General features: G+C 39.9%; 1 protein-coding gene across 1 annotated transcript in view; it reads right to left on the reverse strand.

Moving 5' to 3' along the window:
• syt7b (synaptotagmin VIIb) overlaps nucleotides 1–27638 on the reverse strand; it is a 73356-nt gene that overhangs the window by 31635 nt on the left and 14083 nt on the right. The window contains exons 2-4 of the mRNA XM_026377697.1: nucleotides 7446–7549; nucleotides 1582–1661; nucleotides 565–699 (exon numbers count right to left, since the gene is read on the reverse strand). Coding sequence (XP_026233482.1) covers nucleotides 565–699; nucleotides 1582–1661; nucleotides 7446–7549 — 319 coding nt within the window. The remainder of the gene's footprint in view (nucleotides 1–564; nucleotides 700–1581; nucleotides 1662–7445; nucleotides 7550–27638) is intronic.

Below are 27638 nucleotides of genomic sequence, written 5' to 3' on the forward strand. Positions count from 1 at the left end.
ACATTTTTTTTCGTTTAAAGCCTGTTTTCTGCCTTCAATAAGATATATTAATTATTTTTTGGTTGGCTTTCGGCAGACAGAAATGCTTGTCTTTCTTTTCGCTTGGAACGTTGTCAATGTTTGGGCAGTTCCAGGAATCACAGAAACATTGAGGGATGGTGCTGCACATCTCTATCAGGTGCTGCATGGCCGGCAGTGCATACTAAACACTACCTCACTGTGGACATGACTGAATGCAAAAACATGAGGATTACCAGGGATGAGAGACTTCTGGTAAAGCATATGTGGCCAGACAGCATTACAAATGAAGCTTTCTGCCCCACTTGGTGCTATTAAATGTGATCTTTTGACTGCTCAGAAGGATATATTGATTGACCTCCAGCTTTTTTTTTATTTGTCAGGTTCTTTTGCACTTTAAAACTAACTAATTCAGAGTGCAAAATAAATCTTTACATTGCTAATAATGTCTTTTCAGTGTTTTTATTTCAAGATGTATACAAGTCCCTGTTCATTACAGCCCTGCATGGATAGAGGGGTCTCTTACCAGCCAGGACTGAGACTCACTTGGGTGTGAGGCGAGGGTCTCCGTAGGGGGCGTAGGGAGACATGTTTAAAAGGAACTCCTTGGGCGGGTAGGAGCTCCACCTCTGTTGCACATTGCTGCTGTCGTTGTTATTCCAAAAGTCTCTGTCTAGATCACTGTGGCCAGAAAGACAGAAGAGAGGTGAGACAGGTAAGAGCATAAACTCAGAGACAGTTGCAGAGATGCCAAAGTTGACAGATGAGAGAAGTGTTCATAAACTGGGAAAAGAGAAACCACCATGAAAAGAGCGAAGTTGGAATAAGGTGTCATAAATGTAAAGGTCAAAGAGAGTGTTAATAAAAAGAAGAAACGTGATCATGTCAGCGTCTATTACGTCATATTCTAAAATGGACATCTTCACAGATATCTTTACTGAAGGTGAGGTGAATTTAACAATGCATTGATTGCATTGTTTCACAACATAAAAGACAAGTGTAAGATAGTGCTGTTGTAATATGCATGTCCAAAACACTGATGAATGAATCCTCAGCGCATGATTTAAAATAAAAATCCAGACAGGAGAAAAAAGGCAGCATAAAACAACTTCAATTCACTTTGGACATGAACTAAGACACTACAATTTAGAAAAATATCATCTAACATCATCAGTAGTCATCAATGTGGATATAAAAGACAAATTGCTGGCTGGTAAGACTATAGTTGTCAACATACAGAATTGAAAAATGTCTTGAATTTTGTTGTAATGTCATGTGTACATATTAGAAATTAAAAAAAAAAAAAGCTTGAAGTGAAGCAATGACTGATTCATACAAACCGAATATGACACGAGACTCTCCTACACTGTAGGCTTGATGGATTATAACATTCCTCCGTTTTGATAAATGAGAAACATACCCAACTAGCACTGTCTTGGGGGCATCGTTTCAGGGTGGACATGTAGGAAGCTACAAGATTAGCTTTCCAATCACAAATGGCTCTTATCACCACATCGTACATCATTTCCATATGCCTCCACCTACACCCTCCCTGACACCTACTTGATGGCTTTATTTTCCCCTCGACCTCTCACAGAATCTGGAGAGCTGGCAGCCTCCACCCCGGGCTTGTTCCTCTTCCCCTGCAAAGAGACAAGGTAGAGACAGAGAGTGATGGGGGTGGGGTGGGGGCGGAGGTGGGGGGACATATTAGAGCCGTGTCTTGATCGTTGTTTACAAAAGCAGTTTTGCAGGTGAAGTGCTCATTATAGAGGCTTTTGGAAGAGCACCAGGTTCCAGCACATGTTTTAAAATATGATGAATGAGGGAAGAGCAACAAATTGGTTTGATGCCAGGACTACAGGCGGCTTCGGAGGATCAAAACGTGACGAGGGACCACTTAACAACAATGAGATGCAAAAACACACTCTCGCTCTCACAAGCATGATACATGCACAGACATGTCTTCACACACAAACAAGAGGAAAGAGCACACTTGAACTGACCAAGCCACATACGGAAGACAGAAACTAATGCAATAGACAAGACAAGAGAAGTCGTGTAAAGGTAAACACACATGAAACCCTAAGGACCGGCCATACCATGATTAATACACATGCAAAGATTATTAATGGACTTTAAGAGATGGACAGTTATACTGTTGAGCCTTTGAAATTGGGCACTGTTGCTATGTCATTATCTACGCTGTGTCCCTTATCAAAAATGTGACTAGACGTCAGGATACTGACACCAATTGAAAACAGAAAGAGACGCGCTGGGTGAGTTTAGGCTAGAACCTGTCTAAAGATCCCCTTGTTCGCTAAATGATGATGAAAGAATTTAACTATGAATGAAAAATGTATTTTGGAAAGTATGATCCATGTACTACAGTGCTGCTGAATTACAAATCAAAACACTTTGGGTATCTACACTGCGAGTCTCTTCAAATGCATGTTTCATATATAAATGGAGCTTATGGAACTGAGCAATTACACCAGATATGTTGTAAATGGTGCACACAGAAAGAAATTACAAATCAAAAATCGAAATGCATTTTTCGGAAGGAGACGTGTCAATGTTTTGAACCCTATTGCAAAGAAGCATGATCATATGGAGGATGAGAAAATTCTACAGCAACAACGCACATGTTTCTATTATGATGTAATATATCATACAGCTGACTTTTACTCACTCTGCACATTTTACCACTTAATGGCAAATGCTTTCAGCAGAGCAGCACACGGTGGTTACAGATATTGACCCCTGTGTTTTATCGAATTATACATGTATATTTATTGAACTCATGAGGGTAATAACATTGAGCTTGTTCCAGCTGAGTCACACAGACACTCTACATAATGTTGTCGTAAAGTCCCAAGGACATACGGAGGACATGCGCTGTTAAACGTCCACTAAACAGATAAGACTTGCTTCATTTCTCGATTGGCGCGAACCAACACGTCATGTTTATGAAGTTGTTTCCATGACCAACATTTTTGGTCTGATAATTATTAGTTAACTCATCTTGAGTGAATTTTATTTTTATTCTGTAAACTATGCTGTAATTTGAATATCACTTCTCTGCATTATTTATCACTTAAAAAAATCATACCCAACACAAATTTGAGAGTCAAAGACTATCACTGCTACACGATGTGTCTGAATGACAAATTACAGCATTAGAAGAGTAGCATTTTGGTCCAATTATCATCATATGAGTATTATATAACATTGATTTTAAGTCTTGCAAACAAATGCACAATTCAAAGGGTAAAGGAGTATAGAGGATTTTGGAGGATGCTTTAATGAATTAGAAAGCACTCAGAATCTTCTAATTTTTCTAATTGGAGGTTTATGTGTTTGATTTCTTTAACAAGCCGCTGCTCTGTGCACGCTGTTGCCTGTCGTCATGATTCAGTGTCATCTCACTGCATGGTAACAGCACATTTCAGGTGAATCTGCACATGTGCTGCAGTTTAAGACCTCACACCACAGCCAGAGAGATGTCACCTAAAAACATGGATGTGGTAGCTCATCGCTGTGAGATAGAAAATAGAATATATTAAACTAAAAATAGTAAAGGGTATGTACAGTCAAAGTGACTTTACAAAGGTAGAAGAAGAGGTAGAAAAAAAGAAATAAAAGAAATACAGGGGCCCTGTTCAGCAGGTTGAAACTGGCATGAGGTCCTGGTCCTAATGGACTGGAGCGTCTTGCCAGAGGGGAGGGACTGGAAGAGCACTTGTCCCTGGTGAGAGGGGTCGGCTGCAATCCTGACTGCACGTCTCCGGGTTGTGGAGTTATACAGGTCCAGGAGTGATGGGAGGCTGCACTATCATCTCCCCCGCCTTGAAAGCATTAAGCTCCAGGTTGTTCGCACTTCACCGTGACACCAGACGGTTCATCTCACTTCTGTAAACCGACTCGTCTCCATCAGAGATGAGGCCGAATAGGATGGTGTCATCTGCAAACTTCAGGAGTTTGACAGACTGGTGTCCAGATTTGCAGCTGTTGGTCTACGGGGAGAATAAGAGAAGAAAAGAGGACGCAGCCTTGGGGGGATCCAGTGCTGATGGTCTGGGAGTGCGAGACATGCTTCCCCTCATAAACAAAGTATGTATATGTGTACATATAAACAAAGGACAAACCATAGTAGGTTCCTGTATGTGAAAACAGAGTCAGTCTATATAGAACCCTTGAAATTATCCCAAAGAGGGCGTCTATGGCAGAAATAGAGAGAATAAATATCTGCTAAAATAACTGCATAACAAGGACATAAGTGGAAATTTGGTACAATCCCATTTTAAGGATCTGGAGTGATATCAGGGCACCTCACATACTATATGGATCATTTTTAATGCAACCTTATAAATATTTATTATATTTTAATATTTTATCTGAAAACTATAGATCAAATTGTTCTTGACTTACAGTGTGTTTGCATCCACTGCACTAATGTGGTCAGCTTTCTGTGTTAAGATGATTTCCTAACTGTCACGTAAACCTACATGTTACCATCACAGCCCAATATTTGAGTTAGGGGCTCAGCATCGACTGCATCTCTACCAGTCAAGAATATGTGATCGAGCGCAGCTCATCTATCATTAAACAAAATCATAAAATCTTCAGGAGGCTGGAGAAGAGAGGGTGGAGAAGGTACAATGTTGAGAGAGTGTGGGAGAGGATGTGTGAAACACATTGAGAGGACGGAGGAGAAACAGGAGCAACCGAGTACGACAACTGAGCACAGGAGCAAGAAGAAGAAGAAGAAGAAGCAGGAGATCCCTCCTGAGATGAACTGCAGATGTGAGAGGATTGAGGCGGGAGTGTGGCGTCCTCCTAAATCCTTCTCCCACCATGTTTGTTACACGCCTGGGTGTTCAACACAACCTTCTCCTCCTTTCTGCCTGCATGCCTCTGTGGCTGTTTCTGCCTCGTACCTCCTCCCTCCTCCCACTCTCCAACCAATGGCAGGAGACCAGTTCCAGACAACTGCATCTCTAATGGAGCCAGCGGTTTTGTATAAGTCTTTTTCCTTTTATGACCTTAAATGTGCCATTTATCCTATCTGATTCAGCAGAAGAATGAGTGAGTAACCTAACACAATAAAAGCAAACCTAAGTTCTGCAATTAGACAATTGCCTGGATTACAAGGATCCCTAGAAGCACGAAGCCTACGTGTCCCTAGGTAAGGCAGTGAAACAGAAAACCCAACCCACTGAGGGTGCCAGTAAGAGAAAAGGGCTGTAGTAGTGCAAGTTCCTACATTATCAGCAAGTCTTAAACTAAACTGGACTTCACTTGCACATTTATGTTATAAACAGCATCAAATACTGTTTGAAATAGTTTTCTCAGTAGAGTTGCACTTCTATCGTGCACTACTTCTATTCTTCTACTGCACTTCTGAGTACTGACTTTGTGGACTCTTACTACTTCTGAAGCTATCTGAAAATGCCACCTGAGGCTCTCGTGTGATGTGTATTTTTCACAATTTTCTGACATTTTACAGCTAAAACGATTAATCAGAAACAAATCAGCAAATTAAAAGCCCTATTACTGACCTTTTCATATTCTCTGGCTCGCAGCAAAAACATTTTTCACCTGTGGGTGTTTATTTATTTAACCTTTACGAGTGTGACACACAAAGCAAATAAAAAAGATAATGATACTGGAGATAAAAAGGGACTCTAAAGGGGAAACTACAGTAGCAGCAGAGATGAGACGGGCGAGGGACGATCCAGGAAAAGGGAGTTAGTGACATTCTGACAAGGACACGGAGATAAAGTGACAAAAGGACAAATACAAACCAGACTATTCAGTATAAAAGCAAAAGGAGGGTGACACAAAAGCAAAGACAGAGATGCAGAGCGTACACAAAGATAAGAAATTGTCTTTCTCTTTCAGTTGCAGCAGGGCTCATTAAAGCAATGATAACTGAATTTTAATGAGCTCTTAGGAAACTTAAATGTTACACAAGAAAATTAATTTAACCAAAACAGTTTTTACTCTCAACAGTGTAGTTAACTGCTCCACAAACAAAAAGAGACATACAGAAATACGCTGGGAGCTGGGAAGCGAGGAAACTAGGACACAGGATAGGAAAGGTAGACTAACATGTAAACGTGTGGATGGGTTTTCAAAGTCAGTATTAAACAATTATAAAGTAGAAATCGTAATGTGCCCGTATTAAAGAACAAAAGAGTTAAAGAACAAAAAGTTGACAGTAAATGTGTGGTCAGATTTCAATTCCTGTTCAATTATTCTTTGATCAAAAAGACAACTCTGTTTGCACTTCAATAGCAAAAGACAAAAATGAACACAGACAAATATTGCTTCAGAAATAATAGAAAACCCTTTCAAACAATACCAGGCTCTATGCAGGCACAACTGAATTAAATAAAAGACATCTCAGATGATGTGAAACTAATTGCATCTGCATAGAAGACAGAACTCGTTTTATTCACTACTTATTATCCAGAACAAACAATTAGTGCGAAAATCCTGTGTGAATGGGCAAAGTGGAGGAAAACTAACTCAGTTCTTTCTCTTCACCTGCTTAATAACCAGCCCGATACCTGTAGCTAATGTAAACAGTATTTAACTTTGTAATATCTTTGGTAAAAACATGCTACATGTGTCACAGCTCTGCCCTCTGTCTGTCTCCCTGCCTCTGTTCAACCCCCATCTGGTCACATCCATCCTCGCTCTCCTCATTTTATCCTGCCTGGTCACCCACTCAGCTTTCACAGGCCCTTTGTTTTAATTTCCCTCCAGTTTTACCTGGCCCGCCTCACTCCGCCCACTCGTTTACCTGCAGCTCATCATTTTTATCTGTCTGTTACTGGATGTGTTGACCTGTCGTCCATCTCTGAACTTTGGTTTGATTCTGGACTTCGGACTTTTTGCTCACTCAATGAACGAGTGAATGAATGAGCAGAGTCAACATACTGATATTTATCTGAACTACTGTCGGCCATCTTGCCTACCACTCTCACCTATGAACTGCTATTTCAGGTGTCAGCCATTTTGTCTGACACCTACTCTCGACCTTTCTTACTCATATTGTGCAATTAAAAACCTTTTTGCATCTGGCGGTCCTGCATTTGAGTCCTCTTGTTGAAGTGCGAAGGCATCTGTGGCCCTGTCTCTGGCAGCAGTGCAGAGATATTCACAAGTTGAGGAGTTTGATTATTTGCTTTTTATAACATCTGATTTACTGCAATTTCATAACAATTAATAAGGAGGAAGTGTAGGGGGGGTGCTACTCCTCACTTGATTCCCAAAAGCTGCATACCGGAGCTTTGAGTGTTCATAAATGTGAATATTGCCGTTGTTACAAGAAAAAGTCAGTAAACACGTCCTAATATTAATTACAATAGCATGCTGCAGTTCAAGTACATGTGTAATTATTAAGCAGTGTAACTCACCAGTTTACGCTGACACCAGGTGCAGACGCCACATAGCGCTACCAGCCAAACGGCACATACGACGAATGCAACAGACACCAGGAATACACTGAGAGACACGGATCCTGAGGGAGAGAGAGGCAAAAAGAAGAAGAAGAGAAGAGACGGAGACACACAGAGAGCAGAGAATTAGTGCATTTAATGTAATCCTTCCTGATGTTCAAAGTCTAAGTTCAGTGTTGAACAAAGTGACACGACTCCCAGTTTTAGGGAGATATAAAGGTATCATCAGGAGCTGTGCTTTCCTTCCTTCTTTCCTTCCTTTCCCCATTCATCTATGTCATCTGGCATCTGTCATCAGCAAGACACAGAGTCAAATGTAACAGGCGTGAGAGGGAAAAGACATAAAGGCACTGAAATTGCTTCATGCTCATGCTCCCTGCACGTATTAATAGGAGATGCACACATGTCAGGAAGAGATAGCATCATGGGGCCAGAAGCCATGCAATTACCAGCTTCCGTTTTCTCTCATCTATCTCGTAAACCCTTCAGCAACCTTGTTCCCGTCTTGACAGATGAAAACCTCATCCAGAGCCTTCTTTTCCTCATCTCCATTTCTTTCAATTACGGCTTCTCAACAGTGCCGTATATTCAGTTGTCTGCCACCTTTTCTGCCAAGTCATTGAAAATGCAACGGCACGCTCGCAAACAATGTTGGCAAACAATGAGCTCATAACTGCGAGATCCTTTTCCTCTGCAATAAAGTCGGTCCTTTCTTTTTCGGAGTGTCTCTTTACCTCGCATTACTCTGACTGTTGATTCGCTCCAATTCTCTTTCCATCCCTGCTTGTGCACCTTCATCATTTATAAATTTGTTGGGGCCAATAAATAGAGGAAGTGGATTAGCTAAGACAAGTTAATCTTCCTTATCCACCCTCTCCTCTCACATAGTTTTTCAGTCTCCTTTGCTCATTTCCTTCACGTAGATTTTTACCTTTTTAAGTTCTTAGAGTTCTATGCACGATTATTCCTTCACAAAACTGAACTCTCCATCTTTATACAAACATGTGCAGATACCCTTTTCTTTACTACCTGATGCTACTGACTCTTGGGGGCTCAGTGTTTTGTTGCATGTTACTCCCCATCTGTGTCTCTACTTTTTTTCTTTTTGATCTCTTTCTGTTTTCTTTGTAATGCAGCATAAAGCACTTACAACAATAATTCTTAAATCTCAAAAAATACAGTGCTTGAGGCACAAGCTATTCAATAAATATTAAGAGAGCCGTTTTGAAAGTAATTCCTCGTGGTTCTTTCACATTGGTTCAGAGAAAAGGAAAAGATAAATGCAATAACTACAAGGCTGGCTGATACAACCTAACATTGACTCCGTCCTTGTGTGTCTCCTGTAGGCTCATCCAGTTTACATTTATGCAGGTTTGTAACCCTGAATTTAGCCATTTAAATCCTTCCAATTATTAGTGTCAGCTTCTTTTTATCCACCAGGCTCACCAAAATGATGTCTATTTGATAAGGTATCAGACTTTTAGATGACACATCGGGCATGACAGAATACGGTGGCAATTAAATTCACACATTTTTCTCCCTCCTCTTGCTCTGAGCCTTTCAGTTGGCAGCAAAGGGTCTGCTGTCCAGTGCTTAAAAGACACTGAGTGATCTCAGTCTTTCAGATTGGGAGTCACAAATAAAGGAAAGAAAGCTAGAGATAGCTAAAGAAGATGAAATACTGTCCTGCAGGAAGCGACGCAACCAGCTGTAAAGAAGAATGATTCCATTCAGACCTTGTAAAACTGCCACGCCTCCATGTATGGACACCCAAGTCTGACAGGTATTTAGTTGGTGGGGTGTTTGATTATTTCAGACACTAACCCACTAGAAAGATTTATTTTTCCACAAGCCGAGATATAAAATAACCAGCCTAACACATATGATTTTTGGCATTTCATTGTTAATAAAAAGGGCGTGGCTTTGTTATTTTTCTATTTACATATATTAATTGTGTTGCTGCTGCAGGCAGGCATTCAGAGATGCTGTAGATAAAAGCATGCATGTATGCACTTCAACAGATTCACTATCTAAATACATACTAATTCGATACAATACATAATTTTCAGCTCGGTCAGATATGAGATGGTGACATATAATTTGGCAACACTGCTAAGAAAGTTAAGCTAATTCCTCTTCCTTGCAGTGCACAATCTTTTCCACATCAAAGGACAAATGCTAACTAGGATCCATACTGCAAAATGTCTCCGCCTTTCTGGACCTGGGACTTTCAAGTTTGTTCACTAGCTCTACTGCCCTATTTGCATATTGAGGTCTAATCACAGTATGAGTAGAATTAAAATGATCACATCATTAATAAAACATGGAAATCTAATTGACCAGATGCTATTATCCAGGTTACATATCCAGCTGCAGATCTTGGAGGTCTTAGTTAAACTACATCATGGCTGTTACTCATCCTCGGTGCTACGAGTTAGTTTAGACACTATCTGAGCCGTGTTTACCTGGTGTTGTAACTTTTCCTGAGCAGCTGCTCTATAACAGTTCAGCACCACGGAGAGCGTCCATCCCCTTCCAAATCCCAGCTGTGGGCTTGCTCCTTAGACAAGACCTCCTGACACTTACCCTGCCTTTGCCATATACTTCACTTTGGATAAAAGCATCTGCCAAATACCTAAATATATAAAATAATGTGTAGATTGTTTCTGAATCTAAAGCACCCAGAAAACCTCAACACAAAGATCACTGCACGAATGCTTTAAGGAGCATGTTTCGTTCCACTAAGAAGAAAGAAGAACCCTTTAGAGAGACTCACTTTAGGGTCTTGTTGTTTTAGGGTCTAATTTCAGATAAGGACCCTGCTTTGCTGTTCAGCTGTCACTTCACTATGATGGTCAGATGCACCACTCGTATTACCTCAGCTGCTGCAACTCACTTCCAATCTGTCTGATCTCAAATTGTCCACACTTGAGAACAAGATCTTTGCCAAAGAGGCAAGCTCACATCGTCCAAACTCTGCTCCCCGCTGCCACCCTACACTCATAAAATGACGGGCTGAGCATCTGTTGCAGTAACAGACCTCATTAAAATGTAGTAATGATAGTTAAGAAGCTTTTCTTAAAGTACTCTTCTGGGAAAAAAGAGATCACTGGTAATGACGTCTTTCTGACCTGCAGTCAGGGGACACCTTAGAACAGAGTGACTGTAAAAGGTGTGCTCATGATCCAGTGTTTCTGTCTATACAGATCACCTCACAACGATCAATCTGTTTATAGAGAAAAAAACAATCTTTAAATGCTTTAAATTAATTTATACAGATAGATGACAAAGTCCCCGTCTAAGGAAATGACAAATGGATAGAGTTTAAAATATCAACAGTTCATGACAGGGTGATGGTCTTGGTGCCAAAACTGCTCCAACACTTTGAGAAAAAGTAGTTTGAAATGATTCAGCCACCTGGAAACACATGAGGGAAGCTACTAGAAGTTCATCTGTGTAATAATACGTATGTTGAAAAAGTAGGGTTGTTGGGTTTTCTATATAATTCTGTATACAGTTATATCTTGTTAAACCTTAAACACTGTAAAATGCCTTGAGATGACTTCTGTTGTGATTACTAGCCTTTTTCAGAACTTTCAACTAAGTCATTAAGTCTTCATCAGCAGGTGGAGTTTGCTCTGTTGTCATGTAGATGGAGCGGTTGACATTCAAGTTCAGTGATTTTTCTCCACAGCATTTTAAAACTTATTGGCTTAAAAATTAATTATAATGAAGTAACTCCGTCTGCTGATTAAGACAGTGTGAGACATAAGGTAAGAAAATATGAAATACGATATGTTTAAAGATATTTTTTGGGAGGTCTGCAAATGCTATGCTGATGTACTGCTGTATTGGCAGATCATGGAAGGTAAATGTGGATTATCTCGATGGAGAACCTACTGTGTGCTGTGTCGTTTCCTACTGCGTACCTCCCGTGGCTACAACTGTAAACAGGAGACCTTTTCAGTATTGCTGCTATCACTCAGACTGTTTCCCCTCTCTTTCACCACCGGTATTGAATTTTTTAGTCGACAGGTAAAAACACAGTCCTTTATCAAACTGGAGAGAGTAAATGATGTGGTTAAGAAAAAGGTTTCTTCACAATTTAAATTCCAGACTACCCCCTGTCTTTCTGATTACAGTACCTACTTTTTGCATCAACATTCACTATCGAATTCACCCCAGACTGAAAATACTGTGCGAGCTTGTCAGTCAGACTGTGCATTATTAACCCTAATGCACATATGTACAATTACTATTCTGTTTTATCATTGATTAAAGCACCTGAAGACGTTAAGCATCACATCCCTGTCTGAGTCATGTTTACTAACCAGAACCTTTGAAGGTAGATCACTTTCGCTCAATTCAACATATTACAGATGCTAAGTTGAATCCACAGTTAGGCTTTTAACAACTTTTAATTTAATTTAATTATTGATCAAGGAAAAGAAATCTACATCTAATTTCTGTATGCATAGATTTTTTCCAGATAGATACCAGCTAAGCCAATAAGGTGTTGATGCTTTGCATGTATATCACATAACAGTAACGGCTCTGACAGCAACATTTACGTATAATTTTTTGGTAACTTCAGAATATACAGCAAAACCAGGTTGAAGAACTGTAATTATCCTCTGAGATGAGGCTCAAACAGTCTTCCCTCTCTCTGCCTGCCTCTCACAATCTCCCCCACACTGTCCTTATTCAGTCCCTGCTCTCTTCTCTTGTGGGCACCAGTATCTCTCTGTCAAAGGTGCCCCCTACTCTCTCTGCATTTCCTGTCTTCCACCTGCTGCGCTTATCTGCTCGTGCTCTGTTCAGTCAGCCCCTGATGTTGGTGCCTGGCACGACACTGAGAATAAGCACTATTAGTCACTAGAGACCTCCGGAGGAGCATCTCTTGCTGTAGGTCAGTGCAACATGGAGAGGGCTGCCACCGCAGGAGGTGACCCTTGACTGGCACAACAGATGCACTGCCAGAAGAGTGGCGACCAGTGGGAGGAACATGGGCATCCAATTATACAGAAAACCAAAGGGGAATGAAAGAGAAAAGCAAGTCTCTGTTTAAAGGACTGTGCCTCAGAAAGCTCATTATTACTTCAAGCATCTCTCTCACGGACTGCTTATGAGATGCTAAGAATACATGGCTGTAGTTCATTAACTCTGAAGATTACATTATTTACTCCTTGAGCTTCAGTATCAATGGCAGCAGTGAAGAAGCGGAGGAAGCTAGGAGAAGTCTCGTAGGTCATGTAAACACACGGCTCAATCTTGAATTCCCTGTAGATCTATGTTTCTCTCTCACATCACCTCACTGCACAGAGTTTTACAGGTCACAGGCAACAATGTCTGTCACACTAAATACTTTACACAAGATCGCATCTTGTGTCTGAATAAAAATCTTCAACTTAATAATACCTTCATCTGAGCCTAATATCATAGGAATACAATTTTACCTAAAGTTCATATCTGGGGGAAAAGTATTTTCCTGCAAGAGCAGCTTGCCTTATTATCTCACATTGCAAAATGAAGTACTGTAAGTAGCCTGCATTTATTTGCCAAACCTGATTACTGGGTCATTTATACCTCCACCAGAAAAGGTGTCATTTCTTCTTGCTTCTTAGTTTGTGAAAACAAAGGGCACGAAGTATTTCATTCTGTGATAATAATTCTAAAACCTCAACTAGTATTAAATCTATCTGGAGATCCTATCAACAAATGGCATGCATCAGCAGTGCAGTCTCTATTTGTCATATTCTTATACAGTACATGTCAACATGTGTGAATGGGTTTCTCTGATACATCAGAGTGTGAACAGATATTAAAAGAGAGATACTGTGTGTTTTACTCCAAGTATACCAGTGAAACTGAAATATAATATCTCCTCAGTAATATTACAGTATGATATCCCTAATATGGGTTGCAGTCTTGAATATTAATGCTTATAATGAGTTAAAAACTGACGAACCATAATATTAACACCACCTGGTGGTTGTAATGTTGCAGTGGACACGAGCCAGCATGGGAGAAATTACAGTGGGTATGAAAAGTCTACACACCTCTGTGAAACTGCCAGGTTTCTGTGAGGTAAAAAAATTTGACCAACATGAATAATTTCAGAACCTTTTCCACTTTTATTGTAGTCTGTACAACTCAACTGAAAAAAACAAACTGAAATCTTTCTTTTGTACAAATAAAATGTGTTTGCATACGTGTGCACACCCTCTTATAACTGTTAAATAGGAGTGAGTACACACGTGTAATCATTTAAAGCACCTCTGATTAATCCCAAATAAAGTTCAGCTGCCCAATAGGTTGTTCCTGACATTTTCTTAGTCGCATCTTATAGCAAAAGCCGTGGACACATCAGAGGGGTTTCATTGTTTAAAGGTATCAGCAAGGGGAAGGTTACAAAAGGATTTCATCATCAAGTGGAGAAAATATGGCTCAACAGTGACATTACTAAGAACTTGAAATACAAATTGATGAAAAGACGAGGAAAAACTGGTCAGGGACGCTGCCAACAGCCATACTGCCATACAGGCCTACACCATCGAAGTTACAGGGATTTATGGTGATTACTGGCTGACTGTCTGATGAAACCAGACCATAACAACAATAATGTGGCCAAAAATTAGTTTTATGGCCGTAATTTGGGCATGTAAGATATGTTTGGCGCAAAACACTATCACCAAAAGAACGCCACACCCACGTAGTAGCATAGTGGGGTCAGCATCATGCTATGGGGCTGTTTTTTTTCAGCTGGGACCTTGGTTGAAGTATATTGAATTATAAACAGTTCCAGGTACCAGTCATGTTGGCACATAAACCAACCACATTATTTTAGTTTATTTTTCAGTTGAACAGGTTTTAAGTCACATTAAAGTAAAAAAAAAAAAAAAAGTTCTGAAATGATTAATCTTGGTCTCATTTCTTGAGACCAAGCTTCACAGCTTGCTGCATTTTGGTCAGAGATTGGTCAGGGAGCCCATTCTGACCTCAGTCCACCACAGCTCTCTTTGTTATGAGCTCTCTGTGACACCTGCAAAAATGCATAAAGACGTAACGTGCAATCAAATGCAGGACCTGCTGTGAGTCACAGGAACTAATCATGTAGCAGGGACACTCACCGAAACTGTGCAGTTACTGAGTAATGAGCAAAACCCTCCCACACAGAACAACTGCAGCCTATCAGTTGTTTATGGAAGGGCCCCATCACAACATGCACTATGTTTACATTGGAAAGACAAAGGCTTCTGGCAGCTGTAGTAAATTACAGAGGAGTTCAGGGTGGATGGATGGGCTGGCAAAATGTCAGACGCAGGATATTATTTGTTGCCATGCTTAACTGTGTGTTTTTTTATTACAACAATGTCAACAATGAACACGACCAGGAGATTTTTCCAGTACACTGTTGTCACATCATAAAACAAATCAAGAGTGATTAATGATGAACAAAATAACTAACTACTGCAAGTTATTCTGCTGAGAGAGCCATCAATTAAAACATGATTATGGTGAAAGAAGCTCTCAGATCATTGACTTACTTACAGCTTAGACTGCATTCAATACTATATGTAAATAAAAGCGCAAAAGCATTACCTCAAAAATACATGAAACACTAAAAGTAAAACTATTGTTATGTATTTCACATCAATGAATGTGGATGAATATATTTGATTCAAATTTTTTGATTGTCCATATGTTTTAAATGTAATTTTGTATTTACTTAACTACACAACCTCTTGACAACGTCCCACAGCTGTCTACTATCTGTATCATTGAAGATGGCATATTTGTCATTTAACTTTGAGGAGCTTTTGAATGAGCAACTTGTCAAGTCAATATAATTATCATAATTAGTCATTTTGCTTAATCACCCAGTGTGAACACAAAACAGGCCACAACTAAAAGGCGTAAGAGGTATGAAAATGACAACGACAACAGCGTGGGTGGCCTGTTTCTCACTGTGAAAATGTGGTGCAGCATCTTTAGAGGGTGCTGTGCACTGTAACTCCGGCTGAAAAACGGGATGACTCTAAGCCATTTGTCACATTTGTGAATAAGACAACTCCAACTTACATTTATGTTGTCTGTGACTATATTTTTCCATTCCACCTGCCATTTGTTTCCCCTCTCTTCCAGGAAACCATAAATTCCCTAATGCATGCCAGCTGACTTCATTACACTGCTGCCAAACCATCATTGCGACTCTCTAGCCCTACAATTCATTCAGCTGAAACGTCAAACGCATTCATTCTGTGGCCTGCCTCCTGCCCCGAGCCAAGCCCCACAGGGAATGGGCATCCAAAACACTGGCAACTTTCCAGTTTCAGCATTTTTTAAAAATGTCAATACACCACATGAGTCTATGAAGATGAAGCAAAGAGAGAAGCCACGGGTGAAACATATGTTTTCATGTCGACGGCAAACATTGAAGTGCAAACAGGCTGCTGTTCGCTGTCTCAGGCCATAATATCACAGACCCATGACAGACTCATCACCTATTACTCTTGACTGGCAGGTGTGTTTATTCAGGCAAAACATCTCGACAGTCTGCAGGCGGAGTCATCAAATTGTGTTTCTGTAAGAACTGTGATCTGATGTCTGTAATGAGGAGGATCCAGTGGTTTGTTGTGTGCAACAGGGCAGGCTATGGGTGAATGCACACAACTGAAGAGTCATTATGACTCACACAGAGATGCTGAAGAGTTGGAGAGACGATGAAAGATGGGTTCCAGGGGAGAGGTTAAAAACTCTCATACTGCGGTGGACACAAAATATGTCTCCCTAAAACATAGGAAATTATACAGTAGGCAAGTTTATTATTTAGCTGGTGAAGTTTCACACAACATAAAGGGACATATCAGTGTGTTGCAGTTCCTGATAGACTGTAATCTGTTCCTACGGTTTATTAGTGCATTTCTATTTAATTTCACAATGCATTAATACATTAATGCATTCTGCCTAGAGGATTAGTCTGGTGATAATTTATATTTTTTTCAAATATACAAATTCCATTCAAAGATTATGTAATCAAAGAATTGATCCCACTGAAGCAAAGGATGACAGTATATCTTAATGTGTACCACAGACCTCCACTCTTGTCCAAAAATGATTATAAACGCATCAGTTTCCATTACGGTAGCACCGGGTCATTTCTATTGTTATTTTCAGTCGCTCACACACAGCTCATCCTGCGGCTGTCAACACCGTTTAACACACAAAATCCTTTTATGTTCAAGCGCCCTGATGTTTAAGCTGATTTTTATTTGAAACTTTAACAGGAATGTATGGGCTCGGAGCTATTTCTAATACTTAATTCAGAAAGTCTTAAAATCAGGGCCAGGTCTAGCTTGTTAGATCTGAGAGTGCAATAAAAAAAATGTTATAGGAGAGTGAGACAGTCACACACAGTTTAGTTTTTGTCTTCATGATTATATTCTTATGCACATTTGTTGTTTTATAGAACAATATTGAACACCACAGGTTGCCAGATATGAAACCACTTAGAGTCCTGACTGATTTTAAGGCCGTCGTAGGTCTAAGCATTAAGCTTTAGGTCAGATTACTTATCTGCTACTCGTAGAGATGGTTTTAAGGTAATGATTCGGATTTTGCTTTGAAAAAGGTTTTCAGCCATGGATTTGTCCAGGATGTTTAGAAGAAGAACCAAATTATACATAGCACCTGCTTTCTGGAGGAAACAGAAATTACTTGGCTATTTCATGCTCTAATTTCACTGATTTAAACACATAGACTACATAACTGCACCTGCTGCAAACCAGCTGCACATGGCTAATTACCATAAAATGACAGGAGCACATGGCTAATTTACATTACTGTAAAAGCATTTTTGCTACAACTAAATGTGCATAACTACTTTTGCAAACCCAAAATAAAAACTCACTAAAATAAGCTGCTAGTCAAACACACAGTTGTTGTCGTTCTGTAAACTGCTTCTAAAATCAATTCTCTATGCAGCGTGTCACCAACGAACAGCGACTTTAAAAGTTTGGCGTTTCGTCACCTTTAAAAAACAAAAAGAAACCTGCAGTCACCTCTATTTTGTATATAATGCGTCAAACAAACCTCTTGTTTGGTGAGTCTGGATTTGTGGCACACTGGCTCCATCCGGCCCAAAATAAATGTTGGTTTATTTTGTGGTTCATGAATCTGTGTTTGTTTGTTCAGTTTGGTCGGCTCTGCTGCAGTTGCGGTTGTGTGAGAACAATTCCCTGTTGCACAGCTGCCGGATTGAGACACTGACTTGAGCTTTTCCAACCCTGAAAATTCAGACTTGTGAGCTGGCATGTTGCACCCTACATGCCTAAACGTGAGGTTTTAATTTGTGCCGAAGAAAACCAGTCTCATGAGCTTTTGTCTCAGATGCAGTTACAATATGCACAAATTGTCAGACCTTAAACTGAGTAGCTGCTAAATAACCGGGCAATGAACAGTGCTTAATTTAAATATTTGTGATTTGGTAGTAATTTATAAAGCATTTTAGCACTAAGCATTTGCCCCTTTTAATTAAATTCTGGTGCTCTTGACCTCTAGCACCAGATAAGTAAAAAATGCCCTCTGAAGATCTCACAGTTGTCACCTTAGTTTCATGGCATTTATTAGGTCAATTATAGCTAACATTTTTTTATTAGTAGTAGTAGTAGCAGTAGTAGTACTACTACTAGTAGTAATTTTAATAAATATTGATCCTGGAAAGTTATTCTGCTAAATTTTCACATCTGGCACGCAAAAGGTACCTGACAAGACAATAAACTCTCTCAAATGCTGTATTGTGACTTGCTCATGGGGACTTTTATCTGGCCTGGAAAAGGCTGCATTTTGAAAAGCAATCAAATGAGTCCCTTTCTTAAATTTCTGGAAGATTACTTACACACTTCGAAGTCACCTCTTGTTCTGTTCTGCCCCCAATTTACACTCCTAGTTTCTTGCTGTGTCCCACTTAAGGAGCTGAATCCTCTGTTGGGCTGAAAGAGCACGTCCCATTTCAAACATTAAAAGCAGCTAGAACAAAATGCAGCTATATGATACATCTGGTTATAAGTGTAGTGGCCAGTTTTTAATTCAGCACTTTTAGACCTTGCAGAAGCCGCTGGTATGACAATGCAGCAGTTTCTACAAGTCAAAGGAGTCTTTGACATACGTGAGGAAACACACCCAACTGTGAATCTGCAGGGGATGAAAGAAAAACTGGTATTCTCCAACCTGCCAACAAATATGTGCACCACCTGTACTTTGTTGAACGTAGATCTCTGCACAAAGACATCAGAGCTGAATACGTTTATGAGATGACCCTGAAACTCAGAAATTCAATGTGAAATTTTACTATAGAAATCCATTTGCAGCCCGTGTGGAGCGAGTGCCAGGAGACAGAACTGAATACATTTCACTGCAACGCCGTACAGAGAGCCAAGTTTGAATCTCTGGTGGGGAGGGAATTCGCCTAACAGTTTGCCTCTGCTCCACCTTCAGGCTACACGCAGTCTTTATCGGGCAGAGCAGACTGATGTTGTGCGAACAAATATAGTCCTCAGTGAGGCTCCACGTCATTCAACGTGATCCCCTAAAAACATGAATGTGAATCGTATGCTTTTATTTTTACAACTGTTTTTTGCACTACTAAGTGTATAAGTGTGCATATTCTATTCCTACTGAATTGCCTTTGTGTTGCAGGGAGCTATATGATGTTAAGAGACTATGTGGAGCTTAAGACGGTTAAGTTTAAGACCAGATTATATCATAAATAAATGTCTTTGCTTCAACTTGATTCTTTGAAATATTCTTTTCTGACATTGAGTTTCCCACTTGCTGATTGTACAGAGTGGCAAACTTTTATGTCTGTGGGTTAAAATGCCCCAATGTATAGCAACATCACAGACTGAATACTGACGGAGGTGACAGGAATTTAATGTGAAAACAGTCAAAGCAAAGAAATGGAAAATATGGCCAGAGTTTACACTGGGTTCAGCCACTCAGTCCGCCTGCAGTGCTCACACGTTGTGAATATTCTGTAAAATCTACTTGAAGTAAATATAATCACTGCATAAGTACTTTTTTGTTTCTTAATTATATTTTAAAACAGGCTCAACTTTGACAGTGCAACCCACCAACAGCGTGCATTTTCCCCACAATATATTGTGTCATTTTCCTTTGACAACATAGCATCTGTGCCCTTAATTTCAAAGCTGAGGACTTGTGCCAGGATTCAAATTCTAATCTTCTCAGTGTAACATCTCTGTAGCGATAAGATCAGTCTTCCATCTCAGTTCTTCCGCTGGCTGTCAAGTTCCCATCTGATCTGTCTCTTTCCGTGTACCTTACTCTTCTTTCTCAAAGACACATCGATAGATACACATGTGAACCTGCACACACATTTCTATGATCCACAGCGTTACATCCATAAAGAAGCTCGAGTCAGATGTAAAAAGGATATTATACATGTGAACAGCTGATGTATTGATGACACTACACCCTCATCTTTGGCTGACTAAACACAGTAATCTACAATATTAGGTTATCACATGGAACCAAAACAAAACTCAACAAGATAGTTTTGCAGTTATGACAAAATATTCACCACAACAATGCTTAATTTTGCACCTTGACATGCTGTCGTTTACTAATAACTCTAAATGCAAAGTGGAGCTGGAGAATATTACTTTCCATATTACTTTGCATTGTTCCTTACTTCATAAATCAACTTGACTCAAGAAGATTACACCCACAACAACATACTTCACCTACTTCCATCAGTCAGTAATTCCTAAACTCACTACAGGTGTAAAAGAAGCTGTCAGCCTGAATGCATTCAGGCTGCAAAAGGGTTTAAGAAAACATGCACATACCCAAGTTTAACTCTGTCAACTTCTTGTCACCCACCTACAGTTTTTTTTTTTTCCGGTGGTAACATAGCAACTGCTCAGTAGCATACTTACTAGCGCGTGCCCCAGAGCAGTGTGCCTGGCATTTTTAAACTGTGCGCTCTGACTGTCACCTTAATCACATAAACACAAGAGGAAGGTAGGAGCAGAGTCAAGCAGAGCACACACAAACCCCACTAACAACAAGTGTAGCTACATCCAGTACAGTACTGTGTTTGACATCGTAAAGTCCAAACCAGCCAAAGCCTATTATGCAGGACATGACATACCTGGTGTATTATGCATGTTTTCTTTGCTTTGCTACACATGATTTGAAGAATGTGAAGCTGAAAAGAGATTAATGTCAGACCGCGTAGACAAGCCAGTGTGAAGGACTTCAAGATCTTTAAGTAAACATGAATATGCATGCATACATGAAAGCCTGACCAGTACTGATACCAATGGTGATATTTGATGGTTTAAGTACAACATTTGGGACTGTGTGGTTGCAATACTTCATCAAGTTAATACATGTTACGCTGTAGTTATACTTATATAAAGCATAGCAACAAATCAGGTTAATGTTTTCTATGAATCACAGAGGTTCAGCCACCTCATGTGGACATGCAGCAGACATCTTTTCAGTTCGGTCCCACAGTTTTCGCCAACTGGCGGTAGCAGTCACTGTTTCTGGCAGTGTTGTAACTTTAGGGTCCCTGTGTGGAGTGTTTATGACTTTGTTACTGGCACTTAGACCCGAGAACAGTGTTAACCCTCTATCACAGCTCTATGATAGACTGCCAAGCTAAGGGGCTTTGACAGGGAGGTCCACATGGACACACCTCCTGTAGCCCGCCTGTTTCACCGTCTCTCTGGGGCCTAACTGGGTGGTTCTAACTCCGCTCGTCTTATCTTCATCTGTGTGGGACTAGTACTGGCTTTCAGTTATTTCCCCTGCTCCCTGCAGAAAGACACATACAAATATATCCACAATGCATGAAGACAAATGCAAGACAAAGACAGATGTGTGTCTGTGTGAGTGTGTGTTCAGGGATACATGTGGATGAATGTGTTGTCGTACTGTACTGGTGACTCCAAACAGCCCCAAGGCTATTCAGATCATCAGTCAGGTTGTGTTCCGTCTGTCTGACATAAGAAGATCTTGCTCATGGAGGAGCCATAGTGTCATCCTGTGCTTTAGTTTGCACCCATTAACACGCACCGAGGACGCCCTCATCATCCATTACATCAGCATCAGTTTTAAAGATGGTCATGATTAGAGGTGGCACCGCTTCAAGGTCAGAATCCGAGACTGGACCACTGTTTTCTGCTGGCCCTGTGTGATAGTATATACTCATTAGACAACGACACTGTTACTGTAACTACCAAATCAGATGAAAGTGACACGTTTGAGATGTGACTTTAACCAGAAAGGTTAAAGAGAGAAAGGGTGTGATTAACACTATTTGGAGACAAAGATAAGCTTTGGTAGAAAAGAAAGAGGTGACAACATCCCACAAACATATCCCCAGCACACCTTTTGTTGGGCTGTGTCGTCATTTTCAACCACACTTGGCACTAATCAGACCACCACTCTGCTGCAGAACCTTGTATTGATGCCTAAACCCTAAATAATTTCCGACACTGTCATTTCTCTGGACAACAGTAAAGGAAGGTAAGGCAGATCCTTTAATCCACTCGAAGGCTCAACATCTGTATTACACAACCAAAGGTTGGGGCAGTGGGGTCACTAGAGTGGAGAACGTTACTGTCTGACAAGTTTTATGAGGAGATGCGTAAAAGAATCAATCCTCAGCTTTGGCCCTAACCTACACCATGCCTGTCTTGCACGTTCATGAGGGTGAAGGACTGGGCAACTTTATTTATGTAGTGTGGGTTTAAGGCACTGACAACGAGCCACACTGTCTCTGCAAAATAACAATGGGAGACTTCAGCCACAAACTGACTTGTTCCTCTCCAGTTCTTCAACTCTCAGATTTTTATGTTGATTTTTCTTCTTTAACCACAACTGGAGTCTTCACAGACGAGGAGTCGCTTAAAGCTCGTTCTTTTTTAAATATCAATCTCCCAGGATGCGCCTGGGTAACATGAAACACCCGTCAGCCACATGTTCCAATACTTTCGCTCCCTTAAAGTCTGGGTTATCTGATAGAAAAGGTGTTACGGCTGTCGAGACTTCAAAAGTTTCAGTCTGGAATATGAGTTTGGATCCAGTTGCAGAGGTTTTTTAAATATTTGAAGTTTACGTATTTCCAATAACATCATCATCATGTTTTCTCACATTTCACAAAGCTCCTCTATAAACCTCAGAAGACTTTTCACAGGTGGAGAATTAGACCAGTTATACTGTGGATGAATTTGTCATTTTCAGAAAACATTTTTGAAGCACATAGGATATTTTCCATAGATGACAAGGTGGTGATTTGTCCAATGATGGAGCTAACAACAGTCAATTATTTCCTCTTGTCACAAACTAAAATCTGATCCACATGGTTAAACCTTAACATCTTTGAAAAAACATTAAATGTATTAAATTTTAAGTTCAACTACAGGATTTTTTTTGCCATATTTATGAATACTACACTGCTCAGCATTTCAATCTCACTCAAATCAACTAACTTTCAATATTTTATCTCTAAAGTAGAAATTATTATTTCTGAGCCAAAGGTCTGTAAGTTATTCTTTAATAGATACCTAAGGCAGACAACCTTTTTTCTTTTTAAGTTGACTTGCCTACTGGCATTTCATATCAGTTTAGTATTTTTATTGCTTTTCCCTGCAGAGAGATTTTTTATTGCATAAATCCACTTGGAAACATGCCATCGGGCATTTAAAAGACAGTGCTTAAGAAAGATGAAGCCAGAAGACGACAAAAAAAACAAACATTTAGGCATTAGATTCACTTGCCTGTTTAAATTCATACTCGTTTCTCCATTTTAACGGTGAAACTTTAATAACATAACCTGAAAAAATGATAATGTAAAAAAAACAAAAACTTCGGAATATGACTCATATCATGTTCTTCCACCTGAACCATATCTCTAAATTCACACATGTAAAGCAAAAGCTTTAGCTCATTTTTACTAACATTTGAACTAAAGTTTAGTAAAAAAAAAAAAAAAAAAAGTCTAACAAAGCAAAAACCATGTGTCACGTAGGACAGATGAGTCACAAAGACAGAAGTTCAACAGCGGTTTATCAAAGTCAGCAAGGAAATAAAAGGCAATGTATGAAACTGCAGGCAGAAGACAAACAGAAAGAAATGTGACATATGAAGAACAGAATAACTGCATCATTGGCAAACCAAAACAGCCATGAGTGAAGACCTGAATGTCATCTGCTACAACACATTCAGTGGTAGAGCTTAAAAAGTCAGACTAATACTGCAAAGTTTGTCCTGAGAGTGACGTTAGAGGAAAGTCTGTGTCCCTGAAATCAGAAATGATTCGTCATTCAGCCTTTGTCAAAAAGTGGAAGTCATTTTATTTTGATGGTACAGCTACAGGTCACCTAACACATCAGGACTGCTCATGTGTGAATGATGACTTTCAAGCGTAATAAAATTTATATTCATTAGTTTCAGAGACACTTTGCCATAAACCAAGGAGAGAGGGAGAGAAATTGACCTGGAAGTCACCAGATGAAGAAATCACTCTGTAGCACTGATTATCCTTAGACCCAACATACAGCTAGCATTTGTTTAATGTTGTGTTTATTTTGTCAATTGTTCATTATAATATAATTATTTTACATTTTGCAAACAAAAACTCTGCTACGCAATGCTCCAAAAGGCAGTAAGCATCAACAGACTTTGATTGTGTTTGGTGATGGTCAAATGGGATGTTGAGATGTCAAGTCCGCTCGGTCAGCCAGGCATTGCAAAGAGCAATGCTGTCAACTTTGGAAGCGGTTGGTTTTGGTCTTGCTACAGAAGGGTAGGTGCAGTCTAGTGAAAGCAATTTCACCTTATCAGTGCTGCAGAGGGGTTTAAAGTTTGTTGTTGGAAGACCTAAATCACAAAGGCGTTAGTGATAGAACATCCTCACTACGGTAATTTATAACTTATGATACACTTCCTCTCACCTTAAGCACATCTTCGTCTGAAATCGTAGCCAGTTTTCTATGTAGGCGCTCAGCTTATACAGAAAGAGGTTCATTACATCCATTGAAACTTATGAATCCTGTGCCATGTTTTGAAAAGCAACTCTTTTAAAGATGTGAGAGGGATCAGGGTTAGATATGCCTCAGCGCTACTGCCAACCGAATGTATTTTTAGAAATCTGTAGGTGTTTCCAGTCCAGGATGGTGTACTGCAACTGTTAACAGTCTTGCAAACTTTACAGACTACACAAGACATCAGATGAAGTGCACTGACTTCATGTTTGCAAATCTAATATCTGTGAAGATGCCTTTTTTATGCCCTCAGTCCACCAGCCTTGCCTTTTCTTGCCCACTCTTTGCTTCTTTCCTCTCAGCCAGCTGGCTTCTCTCAGCCGTATGTTGGATTCCTGTTGCCTCATACAAGCCCTCTGAATGTGTGAGCCTTGTTGAGTTATTTAATGCAGCCTAATCTCTAAAGAGGCTTGAGCGGTTTAAGCGACATAACTGTGACTTAATGCTGTTTTCTCCTTTTGCTCTAAATAAGGATAAAATGTACCACATCATATTAGCTTGATACTGAGTTGAACCTTAAAGGCTGAGGGTGATCCCATCTTATGCTTTATTATATTATGTCATCGCCCAGAACTATAAAGCGTTTGGGCCAATGAGTGTAGTTTTATCACACTGCAGCTAGAAAAGCCAGTTCTAAGATGTGAAACCATACTTTTTATATCTTTAAACAATCAGTTGAGGAGTTTTCAAGCTGGGTTTAATAAAATATTTACATGCCAATGTGTATGTGACAATAGGGCCTCATCTTTACATGTGTTTCTGCTGTAGGAAGTGTGGACAATATGTTCAGGCCTCATTCTGGAGAAAATGCAGAAAGTTCAGCTGAGACTAAATTATTCTGTTTAAATGTATCTCAGTGCCACTGCTCAGCAGCACACTGCTGTCAGAGAGAAATATAGGCATCTTAAATACACTGTATCTCACTGACTTGATTTAGTTTTTTTGGGCTGCTGAAGTTTTATATGAGTCTGAGCTAAACATTGGAAACAGAAGCAATATTTCTGCAGTACTGCTTATTGATTGTTTGTTCTCTACAAGCGTAGCTCCACCGATGCTGTGCCTGTCAAGCCTGCCGTTCTGAAGATGATTATGCTGTACTGTATTTAGTTTACAGAGATAATAGTGGCAGATTTACCTCACTGAATACCTTTGATCAATTTCTGGGTTTGTTTGATTTCAGACAGAGGAGGCTTCTTATTTTTTTCTCGCTGCGACCATCAGCTTTGATGATTCAAATGACAACATCCAATACAAGATATCAGAGATCAGCCACAGCTGGCTCGCTACTGAAGCTAATATTTGCTCAATGAGTTGGTTGAAATCTCAGTCTCCACCTGGTTTATAAATATCCCTCTAGACGTCTAACATCATACGAGCTGCTTGTCATCTGTGCAGACGTGATGCCTCAACATTACAAACAGTCTCTGCTATGCTCAGGAGCAGGTGTTATGAATGAAACGGCTCACACTTCAAGTCTACATTAAAATGAATAAAATAACTTATGTTTTGAGTTTAAAACATCCTCAGTTTTCAACTAATAGCAGTATTTTAGAGTTGTGGCGTAATGTCACAGAAACATAGACAAAAAAACACTTTGCTTACTGTATACTACTGTTTCATGTTGTGGATCACTGGGTCACTTACTTACAACGTCTTCCCTTCAGTGATTTAATTGAGCACAGTGGGATGATTTTACAGCTGTCACTCCACAAGCAAACATCTGGATTTATAGCCGATAGGCTGCCTCACAATTAAAAAGGCCAGGAATTGCCTGCCTCTCTGCACATCAGTGACATTACTTGATTTTCACGATATGGACCATTTTGTTAGATTCACACCTGCACACACAGGCACTGTTACCTGCACCTCAATTATACCGTATTCTGCTGTGGTCACTGGTCACACTCTGTCTTTACACAGCAGTGCAAGCAAATGAACGGCGGGGTCGCAAAGACAGCAGATTATATGACAGCTAGTATCAGCTCCCAACAGAGTTCCCTTCCACAACTTGTCTGCACTCTCCTCTATCACCTACACAGCCCTGCTTATTGCTACTATTTCCAAACTGTATGTTTCACTGTTAACTTTGCATGAGAAAAGCCTTTCAGGAAGAGCACTTGCTACACGCCGGCTTGGGTTGTTGGAGCATAAATTTACACAAACCCACTCTTAAACTCTGAAAGCATCCAGGACACAATGGGGAAAGGATACTGCACAAATGTAACACAGTTAGTTATGCGACCTTGCAAGTGAGGCTCAGTTACTACTAGTGAACTGGTTAGAGGGAGATGATATCACATTAGAGCAAATAATATTCTTGCATTTTTGCTGTTAATAAATCTCAACATTATTGATTTAATATTTTATATCACAATTTGAATGTTATTATTTACATCAAAACATATTCTAATCTTCTTCAGTGTGCAAGAAATTAAGCATGCAATTTATTTTTTAACCTTGTGCAGTGAAACACATATTCATTTCATCTCCAGATGCTTTAACAGGGACCCACTTAATTGAAAACTGCGGTTTAGGAGAAATCGGTCACCATGGTGGTTACCTCTAATTAATCAGGTCGACAGCATATAATTTGTCCAATCAACCTGCCCCTGGTTTTTCTGTGGAATTAACAGATATTTTTCTCGGCTGCAGCTACATTTAAATAATTAACTTCATGGCCTGTTGACAAATATTATTTCATGTTATTTGCATGTGTGTGTGTGTGCAGACCCTCCTTTCCACACATACAAACACACAGACTGCATTTATCCCAGCCTTAGCAGTAATAAAGCTCAATGAGCTGACAACTAAAATTGTTTCATCAGATATTCTTATTCAAACCATACAGTTTGAGCGCCATTCATTTTTCTTATTACACAATATTATGAGCTCGGTGGTGACTGTCACCCCAAAGCACGAGGGCCCTGGGTCACAAGTCCATCTTGTCAGTGGGTTTCCTCTGGGTGCACCAGTCAGACACCTTCTACATGCTCCTGTACCTTTTATCTGTATATAAATAAACACAATTTAAAGTGAAACCTCACAGCCGACCCGCAGCGTAGCCTCTGGCATT

The sequence above is a fragment of the Anabas testudineus genome, chromosome 3 (genome assembly GCF_900324465.2).
Source record: "Anabas testudineus chromosome 3, fAnaTes1.2, whole genome shotgun sequence".
Taxonomy (NCBI): domain Eukaryota; kingdom Metazoa; phylum Chordata; class Actinopteri; order Anabantiformes; family Anabantidae; genus Anabas; species Anabas testudineus.